Source organism: Accipiter gentilis, chromosome 1 (genome assembly GCF_929443795.1).
Source record: "Accipiter gentilis chromosome 1, bAccGen1.1, whole genome shotgun sequence".
In the NCBI taxonomy this organism is placed as follows: domain Eukaryota; kingdom Metazoa; phylum Chordata; class Aves; order Accipitriformes; family Accipitridae; genus Astur; species Astur gentilis.
In genome coordinates this window covers 39,838,975-39,859,251 of record NC_064880.1, presented here as the reverse complement: position 1 = coordinate 39,859,251, position 20,277 = coordinate 39,838,975, and the positions used below count along the sequence as shown (strand labels likewise).

At 39.5% G+C, this 20,277-nt stretch overlaps 1 protein-coding gene across 2 annotated transcripts in view; it reads left to right on the top strand.

Moving 5' to 3' along the window:
- Positions 1-20,277, top strand: part of CNTNAP5 (contactin associated protein family member 5) — a 304,375-nt gene that overhangs the window by 228,642 nt on the left and 55,456 nt on the right. For both annotated transcript variants that reach the window (XM_049806131.1, XM_049806123.1), the window contains exons 14-16: positions 10,440-10,596; positions 19,687-19,814; positions 20,005-20,175. In XM_049806131.1, coding sequence (XP_049662088.1) covers positions 10,440-10,596; positions 19,687-19,814; positions 20,005-20,175 — 456 coding nt within the window. The remainder of the gene's footprint in view (positions 1-10,439; positions 10,597-19,686; positions 19,815-20,004; positions 20,176-20,277) is intronic.

The window sequence follows — 20,277 nt, the reverse complement described above, 5'->3', positions numbered from 1 at the left end:
GTGCCTGGATTATTCTCTAAGCTCTTTTCTGGGTATTGGTTTCATTTTTTGGTTGTTTACAATGCTTGTCTTTTAGAGTACAGCAAATATATTACATGCTGTGTACAGGGACTTTTTCAGCTGTTTAGCATAAATTTAAATATACTTTTTTTGCCTTTTTTTAAAAAAAAAAACAACCACAAACCCTAATCACAAAACTCTGGCTTTTTATATAAAGCTGCATGGGGAATGATACTGGATTTCCCTCTTATCGAAGATGCTCATTTGCCCAATTAATTTTACAGGGAACTTGAGAAGTCCACATCTCATTTTCCAAAGGATTCTTTCCAAAAGAGAAGCACCATCCCAATAATATCTGTGAGTGCTATTATCAGTTTTAAGAAAATCCCCTCATTTATTTAATTAGGGATTGCAGCTTCAAAGTGATTAACAGTGTTATTACCTCTTCTAATTTATGTTCTATTAAGACTGTTTTTCTATTTTTATTCCAGTCCAGAAATTCAGCATATTTACTGATGATATTTTCTGATTTCTTTTAAGATCAATCTAAGCCATGAAATTCAGTAGTTATTATCAGCCACTTACAGGAACAAGTTAGTGATTACACTTCAAAAAGGCATTCTGTGGAAATGACTTTGTCCCAATGACTTTCTGATCAGATTCACTCCGTGTAAATAGATGTTATTATCTGTCAGCCATGCCATATTAACCTGGGAGCTGAAAGACAAGGTGTGTTCTCGTTGCTTCGTGAATCAATGTTGCTAATAAAGAGTCTCTATGTCCAGATCTAGTTTTTATTATTCCTAGAAGCTGCCATCGCAAGCACAATGGGAACAAAATTAATCTGTCTTTTGTGGAGGGTTGTCAAATCAGAAGACTGTCCATTTCAGCCACTAGTGACTGTATTGGTGCAATGTGAGCAGGAGGGGAAAAAAGTAGTAATAAGGATACTTTTCTCATTATTAATGCTGGTAGTTAAAACTACATATACAGGAAACAGTTCTGTTGAGTAAGGTAATTCCATTTTTACTCAGACACTTTTCAAAATAAAGGGGGGGAGAAGAGCTGTTATTAGTGTATGTAGTTTCTCCCAAAGGACTAAGAAAAGATTGCTTTCCACAGCATGTTTTTCTGTAACTTATCCAGTCTCCTATTAAAAGTCCCAAATGTCCCCATTTTATCTATTTTCTTTTTCTAGTCTATCAGATTACGTTTTGCTGTGGACATGATCCAGCAAACCTTCCATGGGTTCCTGCAAGAACTGGATTAAACCTTGCATTAATTCCACTCGACTTCACTCCAATTGACTTGTTGTCCATAAACTTGAGCAACACACTCTGAGTTATGCCCTGGCTTCCAGACTACCATTAGGGCAGGCTGTAGACCTGGATTTTTGTGGACTTTCTTGATGAAGGGCTCAGACTGGTAGGCAGGTGAGAGTGCATGAGCCTGGTAGCTGTGCAGAGCTGGGGGCTTTGCTGTACAGCTCCACCGTTGCACCACATTGAGTGCACAAGGTGCAAAGTGCTGCAGGTAGGCTCCCTCTGTTACTCTTCATCCATGCTCTATCCCAAGAGCTTGAGCTGTCGCAATGGATCTTTGAAGAGTAAATGGATCAAATGTATAATTCATTTTCCTTTTTTACCCCCTTTAAAAATAGATCCTTCAGGCCTCCATTTCAGTCGCTGCATACCTGTAGATGGTGCTTTTACCTGTCGCAGAGACAGCCACAGATTTTGTCTAAGGAATACTTACAACCCAAATCTGTTTCAGAACAGCTTGAAGTGGGGGGCTGGACTAGATGGTCTCCAGAGGTTCCCTCCAGCCTCAACCATTTTGTCCTCCTGTGAACAGCCTGATGTTCAGTGAGTGCAAATCAGCACAACTGCCCCAATTTCACTGGAGCCAGATGCATTTATACCAGTTACCAGATCTGGCCTTTTTTATCCCTGGAAAACAATAGCGAATGAATGAGCTGCAAAGTGTTTCTTCCTGGCAGTCTTGCCTGGGATAGTTGCTCGTAATGTAGTTTTTACAGTTCTGTAAAAGTTGTTGTCTCACTTCAACATTTCCATGAATAATAGTTGAATGCTAAGTTTTCTTGTGATGAAATGATTGGGTTTTGGTTTAACGCACCATTCATAGTCTTTGACACTTCAGCTATTCCCCTCTGTCCTCTGTGATGTTATTTTTAGGCTCTGAAATTGCTTTCTTCTATGAAAACTTAAACAGCATTTAAGAACAAAAGCTGCTGTGATAAACTACTTCTCTCACCTTACAGTAGTTTATAAGGTGCATTAGGTCAGTAGACTCTCCTAACACCATAGCCCTTTCACATCCATTGTAAAACACTTTAAAAAGAAAGCTCTGCAGAAGAGCATATGATCTGTCTAAGTTTACAAACTCACTCATCTCTTCAACGCTTTCCTCCAGTCCACGCGGTATATGGTGATCTAAAACCTGGCCACCTCAACTGGTGAGCTCGTAAGATAACGTGGGTAAGACTTCAGTGAGCCGTTGAGACACCGGGCTGTGTTACTAGCTGCACGCAGGGTGGCTGTGAATGTCACTGCTGTTGTCTTCCTCAGCCCTGGAGAGCCACCGAGGAGCACTGGTCTGCTGCAGATGCAGAGAACGCCCAGTTTTAATCACGTATGATCCTTCGGTATCCCACGGCATTTTCACAAGAACTGGAATGACAAGATCTGATTTATCTTCTGTTTATTAATCCATTAATTCAGCACTTGCTACTATTTACTGTCACTAACTATTTTTATACTTCTGTGGAAAAACTGGTTAAGAACAAAAGACCATTGTCCTGGGCACTGTATTGAGCCACCACAGGAGATGACCTTTCAGTGGAAATGGGTGACATTGTACTTGTGAAAGAGGTTGAGAATGAATACGTGGGAGCCGAATAAGTGGCGCGAGGGCAACAAATGATGGCATCATCCTATTGCCATTATTCTTACTGGCTATACCCTATGACATAGGAAAAAATGTCCAGACATCTGCTGAGCAGGACCTGCTCCTCTGGCCCAGGCAGGGTCATGCTGGAGCCCACTGTGGCTTATCCACGGTCATTGTTCACTTGCAGTTGAATCCAGGCCACTGACGGGTTTCTGGTCCCAGCACAGAGTAAGGATGTGGCAGGATGTGCGTCAATGTCATAGGCCTATCTGTTAAGGCAATCTGTTAAGTCTGTAAAGGACTTGTTTATCTGAATTTACCTGGAGGAATTTGACTGAACAGAGAAAATGGGAAAGGAAAAGGGGAACGAGGAGAAGGAAAAGGAGTTAAAAGCAAGAGGGACAGGTTTGAAATGAAGCTGAGCTGGAGTACAGGAGATAAAGGAAAGAAGATATATTTTTTGTTTCAGCAGGGTAGGATATCGAGTCCATCTTCAGCAAAACTCCTGAGGATTCAAAGCTGATATTTTCTCTGTTTTTTCATTTGTCCCTAAAAGCTGTAATCTTCTCTGCATTTTTGGTTTTTGGTTGGTTTGTTGTTGTTGTTGTTGCTCTTTCTTCCTAACCTGCATGCCTTCAGCTGTTCCCATAGTTTCTGTTGCTGGCTGGAGTCCCACTTGCATCTTTCAGGAAACTTGTCACTTGGCCAGAAATTTATTGAGAAAACAACCCAGCCTGAGCTGGTAGAGGAGAATGCAAGTACTCATAATATTTTCAGCCTTCTTTGGCCTTCAGCAGAGACATTCATGAGGCATAAAATTTTAGCTTGGATGTAGATTCAATCTTCCTCAGCATATAAAAGTGTTTGGGTCTGAAATCCTTATGCCCATCCTTGAATCTGTCTGTCAAAGGATTGATGATGATTTTGCGTTTACTGAAGCTCTGTTAGTGTGCGATGGCACAACTCTGTCATTGCAGCTCAGCAGTTCTGCTCATTAGCCTCCTGTTAAATCTAGAAGAAGCAAAGGTCCATGTTTACCTTCTTTCTGCTCCTTCTCATCTGTGAGAACATCTTAACAACTCCGAAGAACAGAGCACACCATGATAAGAGCTGCTCCAGTGGGAGATGTAGTTTCTCTGCTTAAGAGAAAGAGATGCAGACAAATGCTGCTGCATATTTTTTTTCTTTCCTTTTTTAAGCAATGACTTCAGCCTGGGACTCTGTATGAAAGCAGTACACCTTGGCAGCAAAGCTGAGTAATGAGAAAGAAAATGTCAGCTAAGTACTGCTCTTCTTTCCCCTTTTCCTAACCACACTTAACCAAATAATTTTAAAATGAGGGACAGACTTTGTGACTAAGTAACATGTGCCCAGGGAATAGGCCCACTGACATTAGCAGGACTACTTCACTTTTGGATAGCTGCTCTGAATAAGGGTTACAGGATCTGACCAGAAATTGAAATCAAATTCAATGTGAATCTTAATAACACTGGCCAGCACCATTGCTACTCAGTACAGAATGGCATCCGTCTTGCTGCAGTGTTTGACCAGCTGTGATTTCCAACGCAGTCATGTTTGTCATCTCTGAAAATCAGCGCAGTGGTATGTGGGTTAGTTTTAAGAGAGAAAAAGGACAATAAAACTGAATTGCACAATTGCCATGGGGAAGGTTTTGAGTAAAAGGGAGGAAAGGTTAGGTGGTCGTTATGGCTGTGCTGAAAAGAGAAGAGCCAGGCATAAAACAGGTGTGTCCATACGGAAGCAGAGCAATATGGTACAAAAACAACTGGACGACTTGGTGGCTCACTCAGTGAGTAATGTTGAATGGAACCATGTCATTGGGAATTCTCATTTTTTCCCTGGTCCATATTACATATATTCCTTTTTTTCCAAGATAACCTGATCTTGAGTTAAAAACAGGGGTTTGTTTGTGAAGAGCAGAGAGCCTGCTACCTTGGAGGGAGGGTGTTGCTTCCCTTTGGCTGGGGACAAGCCACGAGGCCCTCGCTAGGGCCTGTAAACCATAGAGCAACTTTCTTCCACTGTTAAATCTCAGCAGCCACTTCAAAGAATGGGTAGCGCATACTGGTTAATACAGCACAGCCCAAGTTCACCTCGCTTTGCATTATTAGTGTATACTCCCAGAGGTGTGAGATGTCATTTAAACCAATACAGATTCCAAGTCAACACCATAGACCTCTTCACTGAACAAACAGTCTCTAAGAATATATTAATTTTGTGTTATCCACTAAATATGGAATATTTCTCCAATTTGTCCATAATTTTGTCCACAATTATTATAAGTACTTTTTCATTGATTTCTCCAAAGTGTACTTTTTTTCCCTGCTAAAAAGGCTGAAGGGGGAGAATTTGGTTTTACTTCAATTTAGTGTTTAAAATTCTGATAAAAAAGGCTAGAAAAATTTTGTGATGGAAAAAAATCAAGCATGGGAAAACAAGACCTTGGTAAACTCTTACCAAAAATATTGTTACAGTTTTCCATTGTTCTTACTCTTTTACCCCCTTCTCCATTTTTTTTCAAGAGAGTTTTAAACATGGATTAGCTGAGATCATAATTTGTACTCTGGATAGGCCTCTGAATTTATTCAGGTTGAGATTGCCTCATACGTGTGTGTGTGTGTATATACAGATATATATATAAAAATCTGCTAACTGCTTGTTTCACATAATGTTCAGTGTATCAGGTGACCCATTTGCAGGATTTGATATTGTTGAAGTGGTTAGTGCAAACAGATATTTTGAGTGCAGTAGCAAAGAATTGGCATTATGAAATTCTAGTCAATAGTTTTCCAGTTTACACTATCTCTTGATACGTGAATCTTCCCTTATAAGACAAAATACCATAGATGTAAATTAATCTACATTTTCATCAGCAAGATGTATAGATGTAAGATTTAGCAAATTCAGTTCTGCTTAACTCAGTTTGATATTGGAGAAAAAACTGAACATGAAGACTGCCAAGAGAATGTTATTTCAACACAATATGGTTTTAGTGTTTCCACAGACAAATATAAATAAATTGACTTGCTGTGGTGGTGGAAAAAACCTTTAACTGACCTGGTTCAGTAACGTGGGTACCCCAAAAGCCTTACCTGTGTTAGGGGTATGTAATTAGTTTTATACAGCACAGGAGTTTAACAAGGGATCCAGTTTATCTTGGTATATTTCCATCATTAGATTTTTCATTTGTTGCAATAACAAGAACCACCTGGCAAATGATGCAGACAAATCTTAACAAATATTTTGAATAGAATACTGTTAAGAATGCATAGCTTTGCTTTAACTCATGCTGTATAAACATAAAAGCCAATGCTAAGACTTTCTGCCTATATAAAGGTAAACCGAGTCCACAGAAGTTGCTTGGGATTTATATACGTAGTAATTTAGTCCTAAATGCTGTTGGAATACACTGCTTCTCCCCCTGCTCCAGCTTGTGAGTGCCTATGCAAATAATTTTTGAAAAAAAACCTCTGCCATTTAAAACATGAGCAAGCCTAAAACCTTTACAAATAACTTGTATTGCTAGCAATGTCAATGCCTTCTAATACAGAAAATGAGCGAGCTGTCAGTACAAGGGAGATTTAAGAGGACAGATATTTTCTTGTAAGCTGATAGAGGGACACCGAATATGTGTTCAGCCATTCTTGTCACTAGAAGAGCCAGATACGCATTGCAGGTGAATTTGATCTCAAACTGCATCTCCTTCTAAAGATCATTGGAAACAACCTCCATGTGTCTGCTGTTCTCTTCATAGTTCTCAGCCTCTGTGCTTGTGAACTGTACAGTCCATGCCAGCCTTGCTTCTGCTGAAACAGATTTCATACAGAGAACTAACAATGAATAGTTTAGTTAAGTGCATTGATAGAGCAGGTACCGGAGATCTGCTGAAGAACTGATATCTGAAAGGAGTTTCCTCTCTCTGCTTTGCTGGATGGAGAAAACTGACTTCTTGTCCATGTGTTTCAGTATTATATATGCCAGGGTTTCCAAAGTCTTATTTGGCTATTCAGATACATACATGCAGTAGCTGTTGAATAGACCAGTAGACGACAAAGGCCCAGCCTATGGAGACAGGGAGAGGGAAACGCCAAGGTCATCAACGGAAGATGAGACCCCTTATTCTTTCCTTTCAGAAGACCTGTGCCAACCGTACTTTCTGCAGCCTGCGCCTGGCAGCGTGAACGAGTAGCAGTACTTGGTTTGATTAAAAATACTGCCTGCCTGCTCAGTTCTCTTAATCAATAACGCATTAAATTATTGTAAAAACAGTGATGTAAATATCACAGCTGTTTGTAAATGCTCCCAGACAGCATCATCACAGAAAGGGTTATTGTCCTCTGCAGGAAACAAAAAAAAAAATTGCCTTTTTTGTGGATTTTTCTTATCAAAATTAAAACCTTCCAAAGGCAGTTTGAGCAGTACAGGAAAAAATCCCTTGAAAGAATCTGGTCTCTGTTCTTTTACTGGTGAATTCAGTCACTTGGGGCTTATTTGCTTTGCTTGGTTTAGGATTTTTTTCATACATATTCTCCTTCAGAGCCATAGTATGGAGTTCAAAGACAACCTTAAATTTATTATAGTGGATTTTTTTTCAGTTCTAAATGGACAAAACCACATGGAAAAGAATGCTTTTATTTGTGCAGTAGGCTTTTGACTACCTTTTTTGACTAAATAATGTGTCACTAGATAGAACATAAGCACAGAATGAAGAATTGGTAGCACTTCTTATTAAATGGACTTTTTTAGCTTAGAAATCTTAAAGCAGAATTCTACTCACCTATGTAACCATTAGTTTATGGGGCCATGTTAAATCCTTGATTAACATCATTAACTTAGTCTGTGGCTTCACCACAGAAAGGAAATTAATTCATTTTGAGGTGGTGCTGAATTGATAATGCTTTGAAAAAATGGTAATACTATGATTACAGAAGTGAAGATATTGCAACAAATCTACAGGCTTAGAAGAAAGAATCTTAATCAACACCTCTTGGCCAAACTCAATCTCAGTGCAAGGCATCCACCAGCTCTGCCAAGGTATAACAGTGTAAACTTTCTGGAAAGAACTTAGGGATAGATTGACTGGAGTTGCTAGTGAAATATTGCATTACTTCAGCATTATATGACATAAAATATATGTTTCAGTAATTCCTAAACACTTTGGACATTGCTGAAGTAGATTTAAGAGCTTTGCTGAATAGCTCTGTGATTACTCGTGTTAAAATTTAAGCATGTGGAAAAGAGTTTTGAAGATTCATGCATAATTTTCCTTAATACTACAATTGATTTCTAAGGGACTAGTTAGGGAGAAAAATTTAGTCATGTTGAGTAAAGGGTGGCAGAACTCTGCCTAATACATAGAATTTTTGAAAAGACACTGTTTTTTTATAGTCTGTTCCCTTGACAATCTAAAATTGTTCCTTGTAATGTTGAATGCTCTGTTTTTTAGCACTGTATTTAATTTAGTTGTAAATGACTCAAACTGTGGTGGCTCTACCACTTCCCCAGTCTATATCATAAATCTGAATGTGTATGTGTTTGCTTGGTATTGCTCAATAAAGCAAATAACAACAGATCTGAAAAAGACATCAGAAAACTACTCATACTTAATTCCTGTGAATGATTGCTTATTTCACTCTTATGTTTAAGTATATAATGATTTCTGCCAAAAGAATATGTGACACAGGTTGAATTTGATTAATGAATACCATTATTTGCTGATGGCCTGAAGGATTTATCTTTATCTAAATATTTTTTTCCAGAATGGGTACTTTAAAAATTAGATTAAGCACTTCTGTATAATATCTATTTCAACTCCTAGACAAATCACCCTTTTATTCAATTAACATTACAATTCCAAGCTTTACCAAGTAATTTCCCAATAATACAGTATAGACCTGTTTCACTGGCTGCAGCAATCAACTTCTGCAGGAAAATCAGCTGAAAAAAAAAGAAAGAAAACATAAATGTGTTGACAATAATACGACACCTAAAATGAGTGTGCATGTTTTTGTAAGATGAATACTTAGATGTTCTTGAATTGTGTTTTTCTAATGAGTACCACTGGGTATTGGTCAAGCTCATCATGTCTTAATTGTTGGTATCATGAGAATGGAGTTACTCTTCCTATTTTTATTTTCCTTTTTTCATGAATTTACAGTTCAGCAGTCTAAGCTTAGAAGGAAAACAAATACAAATTAATTTTGCCAAGTGATTCTAAAACTCATTTTAATTAGTCTCTTACACTCTACAGTTAACCTTGATTGCATTTCATATTTTAGACTTTCTTGCTTTGTATAATGAGGAATACTCCCAACTAATAATGTTAGTAAAGCAGAAGAATAAATTGATACGTTTTTCTACATTAGGAGTGGAGTTTATTTTTCCAAGCTCCTTTGATCAAAAAGTCTTGATATGTCAATTTTGCTAAATTTTACCATCTACCTGTATGTGTAACTGATTACATTTCTTGATTTAAGGATTAAGAAGTCAATGAAAAAGTTATCTGAGCTGGAAGACAAAGTCAATCTTAGCAAAATGTTAATCCATGGATTTCATTACAGCTGAATCTGCTTACTGTATCTGACTATTAATATTTAATGCTTGAGGTATAATGGATTATGAAATTTAAACAAAAACTATCTTGGTTTATATAAATACATAGATCTTAGAGCTCCTGTAGGTAGAAAATAACTTCAGAGAGAGACAAGTTAATTCCCAAGTAGGGAAATCTTTTTCCCCACTTAAGTCCTACCTGAATCCTTAATCTAGGATGTTTTAATATCTTATGGAGCTTTGCATTTGCAAATTCCACCCTCGGAGAGCACATTAAAATCCCTAGTCCTGCTCCCTTAGAAACCAATACAAATTTTGGTCTTAGTTTTGAGGGGAACTGTATTAAGCCCATAATAGTAGGGCAGTTTGTGTGTTATTTCTGAAGATTTTTACTCTTTATATATGGGTCTTAAGGTAGAAAATCCTGTCTAAGAGCTAGAGTCTCCTTCGTAAATGGGTAGACTCTGCAAGAGGTCCTTGGCCAATACTGGGTGGTTCAAGACAGCTGTGCAGTGTGAGTCGTGGCAAGAGAATTGTTTTCAGACTCCTTCAGTGATCAGATCTCCCTTCTAGCGTCATACAAAAATACTGGACACAGCTAGTGCAGACAGTGGTGTTGGGTTCACACGTCAAAAGTCTTTGCAGCTGAAATGCGCCAGGTTCTCATGGGTGATTGGCATGTGAGTCCTATGGGGAAAACATCTGCTCCTCAAACCAAACAGGATTACCATAGAGCTGTTGGTTTCTCGATGTGTACTCCATAAAATGGATCTTGGGCAACGTTTATGGTTTGTTACTTCGTCTGTAGTTCGCATCTTTTCTTTCCGTATTATTTAACATGTCCACCTCCATTCTTTTTTTCATTCTCAGGAGAATCCAATTTGCTTATCAAGTTCTCTTTCTCTCTCTTTTTCTCTTTTCTCTTTTTTTCCCCCCTCTTTTTCCCTTTCATCCAGATGGAATGCCATTTGCTTGGTGGGTTGGCCGTGCCAATGAAAAGCATCTTTACTGGGGAGGATCTCTTCCGGGCATTCAACAGTGTGCATGTGGACTGGAAGAAAGTTGTCTGGATATGAGATATTTTTGCAACTGTGACGCAGATAGAGAAGAATGGTAATAATTTTAACGTGTATAGTAGTGTCTGTGTGAGAGCTGGGGATAGAAAGTAGGGCAAGAAGTCTTAAATTTTTTCCTGATTCACAGCTCGGAAAGCTTGAATGACTTGAGTATGAACAAATGAGAATGAAATTCAAATTAGAATCTGTCCTTTTGATTTCATCTTAAATTTCTTATTTGAACCAAAGACAAGATATCTGGCTTAAGCAGGTTGCTGGGATGGGTTGTCTTCAAAAAATATTTGTTGTTGAATGCCAAATCCAGTCACTTTATTTGTTTAAAAATTTGCATTGGTTCAACTGGAGCATTGCATGAATAAAAGCTTTAGGAGGTTGGTGCATGGGTATACATCAGAGCAGAAAATTCAGGCATAGACAGTGAAAACCAGGTACAGACAGCTAAAGAACAAGAAACCTGTACTATCAAAACCACTTGTCTTTTTCTTATGAAACAATATATCTGTATCTGCCTTTACTTTCTTTTACATTGGGTCCAAAGCTTTTTAAAGTCACTGGAAAGACTTTCTTTGGCTTCTTTAGGTTTTGGCTCCATCTCCATAGGAAGTTTTAGACTTGCAGCATGAACATTCAAAGCCTTCCTTGGGCTTGGACCTTTGTGGTGCCCCAATGCCTCATGAATTTGCAAAGGCCATCTTCATAACCTTCTCCTATTCTCTGCAGCTTCAGAGACTCTCCAGCAGCTGAGAGCTAGTTGGTGAACTTTCCAATTAATTCCATATTTGTGTATGGAATGCCAGATGAGTGTTGCTGAAAGTACATCATGAATACATGTGAAAATTCTGCTTCACCCTCACTCCCTTTTGGACCACTCACTGATAGGAGCTGCTGCCCTTTCTCTAAAAAAAAAAAAAAAAAGAGATTTTAACCTCGAGTAGTTCAGAAATTACGATTAATGGAAGTAGACAAGAAATGTCTTGCTGTAATAGGCTACTGTGTTTGAAATAGTGTCCGAATTATCCCTGTGAAACCTTCACTTAAAAGAGAATGAGTAGAAAGGAACTGTAAGGGGTCTTGAAACAAAAAATAATTCAGAAATGACTTGTCACTGTAAGTATTAGGCTTTTTTGGTTGCTCAATTTCCAGACAGTGTGATTATTTGCTTGGACCCTTTATATCCCTGGGGTCACTATTCACTTTCAAAAATCATAGCTGCAAGGGGATTTCTTCAGGAAGATCTTTATGTAAATGTTCGGTTATGAATGTGATTTGTATAGATTTGTATAGAAGGGCCTGGCTGTGCATGTTAGTCTATCTTTTCTTTAATGTTTGGTTATCGGATGCACTTTGGTGAGGTTTGTACATGAGCATCAAAAGCATCTGTTTTTACTGGTGCTTGGCTCTTTTCATAATCCACACTTTGCTTCTTGGTGAGCTAGTACACAAGCAGAGCAGGGTGTGTTACACTGGCAGGGCATTGGGCTTGTAGTCTGAGATTGCAGGACAGTGCACCACTAGGTTGTACAAACCAATACAAGGTGAAAGCTAAATGCAGTTTTATAATGTTTCGGCTGAGACTCCTACGGAAATGAGACCTAAGCGAGTTATGCTGTGGGTGTTTGTCTCTATTTCCCCCCCATACCCAGTGATTTTGAACAAGCAGACACATTTCAAACATCTTTAGCAGAGATGAGGAAATCTCAAAAGTATTAGAAATTATACATTCTATGAAAATTTATGCCAGGCTGAGGGGAAAAAGCCAATTAAAACCCACAAGAAGGAAGTTAAGGAAGCGTACATTTTTATTAGATTTTGGAAAAGCCTCGTGGGAGAGACATGTTGGAAATCATGCTTCATTAGCTTGGCAGCTCACAGAGCTACTTGTTTCTCCTAATTTCATTATAATAACAGGATATGCATAGAAGTTTCCTCAGCTAAACTGCCTACTGTTTATTGGTTTGGGGGTTCAGGTGTTTTGGCTTGGGTTTTAATCCATTTGAAATTTGGACTTTGGTAGTGTTCTAAATTGCAGGTTGCCTTTTTAAAAGCTAACCCCCCCCCCCCCCCCCCCCCGACCTTTACAAAGAGTTTCTAAACATAAGAAATTTCATGCCTCTTGAAGATTGCTTTTGTGTTTCTCTGCTAGAACACTGACCCCCTGATATATAATGAGCATTTGAATCTGAAACCTGCTGAGAGCTGAACTGTGACTTTAACCTGCTATACATTATAGTGGAAGGAGCAAGACAGCAGTAGATGCATTTATTTGCCTTAGCATGAAATAAAATGGGTGCTGCAGAGTGGAAAACCAGAAAATCATTTTTGCTCCTTATAGATAAATCAGGCTGCTCACTGCAGCTCTGAGGTAGGAACTCACCAGAATAGCTGGAGCATCCTTCTGAAGTGGAGACTGGCTTAGGATTTTGCTTTGATTTGGTTTCCCAAGACTAAGGCTTAAATGCAGAAGAAGCTACTAATTTATCAGACTAGCAAAAGAAATGGAAAACAAGAGAAAACATACCTGAAAAAAGTCCTGAGCCAGGTGTTTGGCAGCACACAATATGCACTTCTAGGCATGATGACTTTTAAATGATATCTAAGCAGACACCTGAGCCAGCTGCTATTTCTGGGCTCTTACTTGACACCAAGTTAGCCCGCCTGGAGTTATGCTGGCCAGATGAACAGGAATATAATTGGTTGCATGCTATAGGGGGAAGGCTTTTGTATTTTTCACCTTTCTTTTTATTAAAGCATTGAAAAGTCTTTTTTTCCATCCAGCTCCTTACCATACTTCCAAACTCAGCAGTATGATGACAGCTAATTCTGTCACTGCAAAACAGTGGAACAGCTTCATGGTATTTGCTGGAGAATGGGAGGAGACCTCTGCTGAGGGAGAAGAGGCATAAGTTGTCACCCTGACCCAAGCAGGGGTCTGAAAAGATGTTAAACATGGCTTGACTGTAGTTTATGCATGCCTCCAAAAAAGAGATTCTTGTCTGTTGAAAGCTCTTGCTAGTGGGTGGGAGCGTTCATGGAAATCCAGTGGCTGCAAACTGAAGCGAAATCTAGTTCAGAAAATGTTTTCTTTCTCTCTCTTCCCCTTCCCCAACAGTGAGAATAGTTAACTGTCGGGACAAGTAATGTATAGATGGGACGGATTTGCGATTGTCTTTCAAAGATATGCCTGTTTCAAACAGAAGGTGCATTCTTGATGCAGGCATTATTTGGGAAAAGTGATAGACTGATCTAAAGAATAAAGCATTTCTGAAATAAAGACAATGTTGTGTTATCTTAAGTCCATTCTAGAGATCCTCTGAATCCTAAAATACCTCTCCCATGTTGTCTTTCATCTCAAGCAAAGTTCTCTCGCCTTGGCAATGAAAGACTTGCTGCTCACTAAACCTTTCATTTACATGGGAGGAACCTCTTTCATGCCATGCTGGTGCATGACTGTCCTGAAGTCCATTTGCTCCTTTGGTCTCTCTGGAATCCATTTTCCACTTCAAATGCAAACACTTGACTGAAGCCAGTCATCAAACCAAACCTACTTCTTACTGACTGCATTCATGTGGAAACCTTGTGAATTTGGAGAACTTTACAGCTTTTTATTTTGTACAGAAAGAGCGGCATCTCTGGAAGTCATTTTGTACAGGAAGCTCAGACACCTCAGCAGAGTCTGGTGGACAGTGTTGATTCCAACCAGTAGCTGATTGCCATCTTGTATTTCTCTTCTCCAGTCTTACTATTCAAATTATAGGAGTATCCTCTTCTTTTATTTTCCAGAACAGTGTTTTTTCTGGGGAACTAAGCCTTTGAGTCTTCCCATTTCCAAAGTAACATGCATTTACGTCTTTACCACGCCTTGGGGGTACTGCAAGCAACAAGGAAACCACAGGAGATGAGAAGGCGGCAGGGGAGGGAAAGGGAAAGGGGATATTACTATTGTCAGACACACTCTGGCTCCCAGAGATACATTGAGTATATCCAGCTCTGTTCGAGGAGAGCAAAGCCACGTGGAAGCAAATGAAGTGCTCTTTGGACAAGCTATATTTGTGCAAAGCTGTGCCAGAGCCAGGATGCTAAAACTGGAAGGGCTGAGGAGAGCAGGGCAGAGAAACCCAGCCGCTGACGAGCCCAAATTTGACAGGATTTGTTTGCTCAGCCACCATCCTGCACTGAATCTGTTCCCCCAGAAGCAGGGCAGGCAACTCCACAGAGCCTGTGAGCTCATAAATAAACCCTGCCGGAGGTGACCTGGCCTGTATAGAGCTGTCTTGGATATCTGCCTTCATGACTGCATTTGTCAACAAACTAGAAAAGCTGCCTGCAGAGAGCTGACTGTAGCAGGCCCCTGAGGTGTCAGGAATCAGTTCATTACCATCATTACCAAACTCTTTCTCTGTACCTCTTCTCTAATTCAGCAAAATATAGCCACTGCATCTTGCCTTCAATTAGTAGGTATGTCCCCTTCTGCTGTTGTTTTTTTTTCTGTATTCTGGCTCTACATTATTGTACCCAGTAAAGTGTTTTTGGATGCAGCTGCTGGGTAAGATAGCAATTAAAATGTATTCCTTTGGATTATTAATGTTATGTCCTGTGCAGGGCTCAAAACTTTTTCTGATAGAAGACTGTTTCACTGGCCTGTTCCTCATGCAGTTCATTGACATCTGATGATGATAGTATTCTTTTCCCCAAACGTACTGCATTCATGAAAATCTGTACTGAATATCTGAGCTACTGAGGCTCAGACCCCACCAGATTTTTCATTAATGTACAAGAAGAAAACATACCAATAGGGGATCATACAAGAAGAAATTATATTTAATGGCACCACTGCTCTACCATCTGTTAGAAAAAATATGGAAACAGCTAGCTAGAGATTACCAATTTATGGTGACTTACACTGTTAGGATACCAAAGAGTGAGATTTTTTTGAACATGCTTTTATTGGTAGCCAGGAAGAAGAAGAATAGTTTCTTAACGTTATTATCAAAATAGTTATTTGTCATTTACAGGTAAGACTACCTGTGCTACATCTTGAATTATCCAGCTGCTGCACTATCACCTTTAGCATTGCTGCACTTGTAGGGAAATTTTTTTTTTCTTTTTTTTCCTTCGGCCCCTCCCCCCATACACAGAGCATTTGTTTGATGTGTAACATGCCTCATGGCTTATTGAGGAAGTCCTTTGAGTAGATAGACATTAATCTTCAGACATGGATAAATAGATAACATCCAACTGTATTTAATACCCATAACTAAAAATATTTCAGCGATTTAATTTAAAGGGCATTATTGGATTTGTTTTGGTTTTGCTTGTGGGAAGTACAAACTGATACTACCCTTTATGCAAAGAGCTCAGAGAAACATATGTTCATTGAGGGTGCTTTCCCCCCTCTGAAAAACACTCAGATTTTCACCTGAATTTGTGCCAAACTGAGTCCCAAGTCAGGTAAGCAGGTCTACCTCCCAAGTTTATTAATTTATTTGTAGCATTTTCTGCGTGTACAGGACTCCTTTCAGGAATAGGATAAAACCTGCTTTGATTTTTCTGAAATCAGTACTTAACTTGCGTTCCTAGCCAAGGTGCATCACCTCCCCAGGACCCTCCTGCAGGCAGGACCACCCGTAGTTCTCAATGCTGAGAAGCAGGGCATAGCATGGTACAAAAGGCATGCTCAGTGGAAGTGGTCACAGAGTGATATGTGAAACCCACTAAGAGAAATAAAGTAGTGCTTTTGGCTAACATGAGAAGCAGCTGTGGAAAACCAAATACGAACTGGTTTTAAAAGTATGTGAACTGCTAAATTAAAATACCTATAAGTAAAAACTAGTTCTGGGAACAATAAAAAAATATTGAATCTAACAAGGTTTTATTTTAGTTTAAAAGATAAAATCAGGTATGTGCACATCATAGTGCAGATGCTTTCCATCAGAAAACAGCACTTTTTCTTTGAAAACTGTAGTACATTAAAAGTGATCCCCAAGCCCCCTTCAGGCAAAATTCCAAATGTTTTGTCCAAACCCTGGAATATTTGTATTTTGCAGTGCCACAGCAGTGCCTCCAGGAAATTATTGTACAGGTACATGAAGCTCTTTTGCTCCTGTCTGAGGCATAATACACCATATCTAAGGGGCTGCCATGGTGTACCATGTAAAGAGAGGAGGAATCATGGTGCGTTGTAAGAAATGGAGTCTGAAATAAGTTTAACTTCAAGAATACCAGGAATTTAAGTTGCTCAAATTTTAGCTCCCATGAGGGTCTGCATAATGTCTTCAAATCTCTTTTCTGCTTTTCTTAGCTGAAACATCCTAGGTGTTGACTTTTCACCAAAATCTTGATTTCCCACCATGAAATAATAATAATAAACTGCAAGAATAGGTACGTTGTTCCTGTCATTAACACATTCTCTAAAGTGCAGAATGTTTTTCTGATAGGTTTTATTTCAGTGTCTGCTTGTATGAGAATACACATCCTTACAGAAGTCCTTTTTTCCATGTGTGAGAGAATAAAATGCATAAAATGTGCTGTTTGAGCTTCAAGAGAAACTTGATTGAGTTTTCAAGGCATTAACATAAAAGTGAAGATTTTTATTAGTTCTAGAATATTTTTCTTTCTCAAAGTTGAGCTATGCTACTAAAGTTCTCTGTGACACTGGCATATAACAAGTAAAAACTCAGAATCATAAAATTCCATATAAAAGAACTTCATGCAATATAACAGAATATCTAATAAGCAATGCAGTTTTCAGAGAAGTGGAATAGATATCTTTAAAATGTCACCATTTCATTTTTTTTGTAGATATCTTCACTGGTAGCTGTAGGAAGATACTGATTTTTATTTTAATGCTGATCATAGCTAGTCAAAAGACTGCACTATTTTTTGAATGAAAAGAAATTTGCAGGAAACCTCCATAAATATTTTGTGATTTTTTTTAATTTTATTTTTTAAAAAGTAAATGCCAGCTTAGTTATTCATGTATATATTGCATATTTTATGTCCTCTTTCTGTGCATCTTTCTGCTTTTCTTGCATTCATTCTGCCTGCTCTTCTTCCTCCCATCCACTGAAACACCTTATTTAATTATCTTCCTAAGAAATACTCAAATAGTTCAGCTATTGTTACAACTGTTCCATAATCTGTTGAGAGCATTTACACTAACATTCAAAGATTGATACAATAAGCTAGATGAGTATGCTGCTGAGAGACCTCCGTGAAGAGATTTGGAGACCATGTATTTTTGATTCACACATGGTATTTTTCCTTCTGGGTCTGTATTGAAGGCACCACTCTGCCTCGTGCCTGGGAATTTCATCTTGCTGCACTTTGTCTGTAATTATCTGCATGTCAGACACCCACTGAAGCAAGAAAAAAATGTTAGGGTCAGATAGAGTACCTCTCCTTTTCCCCTTGGGATTATGAGACAATTAACTGTGCTGCATGCAATTAGAAACAATGAAAAATAAATGAAATGTATGCAGCCTTTATCAAAAAGATCAAAATATCCCTTCTGTTTTTTCTAACATTAATCAGAGTAGAGCATTTAGCCAAGCAAACGTCTGAGGTTGTGTGTCAGAGCACAGCCACGGTGTTCATCCTGATTATTATTTCTTTGCTGAACTCCTGCGTCCCTTCCCACAGCTGGAACTATAATGAGAGGTATGTTTGTGGAAGGTGGCGTTACGAGCAGCATGTAGGTAGTCTGGGATCCTGCCTGGGACGTTGGACTGTTTGGCAGTTGCATCGCTCAAAAAGCGATACCTTTTTCCTGAGGCTTTGCGTCATACCTGCCTGAAAGAGCAGTGGGTGTAAGTTTAGGTTTATTGGCATTTTGGATCCGTTCATTGTTGGCATCCCCACGTGCAGCATGTAGTCTTTCACCTCTGAGCATACAGGTGAGTTGAGTCCAGACCCTGCATGCAGGTTGCTGGGCCATGGAGAGGTAGGGAGCTTTTTCTCCAACACGACAGATTCATCTCCATGAAGGATGCTCTGCCAGGCTTATGTGCCCAGATGCACAGCAGACCTCAACCCTGAGAAAAGGAGCTAGGGGAAAAAAAACCTCATCGCTGTGGAGACAAGATACGGTAGCACTCGCCTCTCTATAATCAATCGATAGAGAAATACCTCGAGAGGGCAGTTTGGCTCTCGTAAGGTCAGGGTTGGATGCCCGAGGGACTCAGTTCAGTTCATGAAGTACAGCGGGATGAACGCACATCTGTATACCCTGCCAGAGTCAAAGCCACTGAATCAGCTTAGGGACCCGAGGGCTGCCATGAAACGCTGTGCTGCATTTTGAGGACAACAATTTGCCCAGCACACTCAGAGTAAAAACAAAGAAATGATCCTTTAGGAATCTTTCTCTCTTTTTTCTTCCTTCCTAACAGCTGTGTGTAAGTTAGTCACAGCTGAAGAATAAGCCCAGCTGATACAAACAAGAGACTGTAGTTCGACAATGCAGTAAATCAGCCTTCGGTATTTCGGTTGCTGAACCAAAATTTCCACAGGCACGTAATGCAAAAGGCTGATTCAGTCCAAACTCACTCTGCCCATTCAACCGTCTTCGCGGTGTGCTGAGTCAGTGGTGTACCAGCCATCTTGAAGCTGGATTAGGTATTGTCTGGCTGCCCCGTGCTAACAGCATGCTGGATCAGGTATCGCATGTCCTCTTGCTGCTCGGATAAAGCATAGAGCCAGCAAAAATGCCATTATCTGTCTCCAGCTAACTTAACAGACATGCAGACTTGGACTTATACCTGATCCACATCAAATTCATCCTGCTAAGGATACCGAGCACAGCCCGGTTTACATTAATGCACGTCAGGCAGAATGGCAGCACTGCCTCAGCTTCGCAATCGTTCTGCACTGCAGAAACGCAGTTACCATCCTTAGCAGACAGTATCACGTATCCAGCTACAGTGTCTTCAGTGGTCAGTATTATGTATGAGCATAAAGCATACACGCGCACGTGCGTATCTTAAGCAGCGCATACTGGTCGCAGTTCTAGGTAATTCTGCAAAAGACCTTTCATCTTTAAGTAAGCATTTTTCAAATATTGCTTTGCATAAGGAATGCTGGGGATTTTGTCTGCGGTTAATCTGTCTCTTTCTGTTTGTTTATTATAATCCAGGACAAATGATACCGGCCTTCTTGCTTTCAAAGACCATTTGCCTGTAACTCAGATAGTGATCACTGACACAAACAGATCAAATTCTGAGGCTGCTTGGAAAATCGGCCCTTTGCGTTGCTATGGAGACAGTAAGTACTAGCTCTTCTCAATTTCCAAAGGTACAGAATGTTCCCTCTTTCGTTTTGTTATGTTTTGTTTTTTGGGGTTTTTTTTTGTTTTTTTAAAATATATTTATCTGAGGAAAGGTGGCTTTCCACGTGCAGCTCACAGCTGCTGTCGTGTGCAAATTAACTATAGAGAAGGGGGTTGTGTTTGCAGGACAGTTCTGGAACGCCGCTTCCTTCAACACGGAGGCCGCCTACCTGCACTTCCCCACCTTCCACGCTGAGGTCAGCGCAGACATCTCCTTCTTCTTCAAAACTACTGCCATCTCCGGGGTGTTCTTGGAAAACCTTGGGATTAAAGACTTCATACGAGTTGAAATAAGCTGTAAGTTTCACTGCTGAGAATCTAGGTGTGTTTGCCCAAGTTGACATGTGCAGGGAAGTTGGACGGACAGTTTTTCTTCTGTCTTGAGGCAGTTGGAGGTGC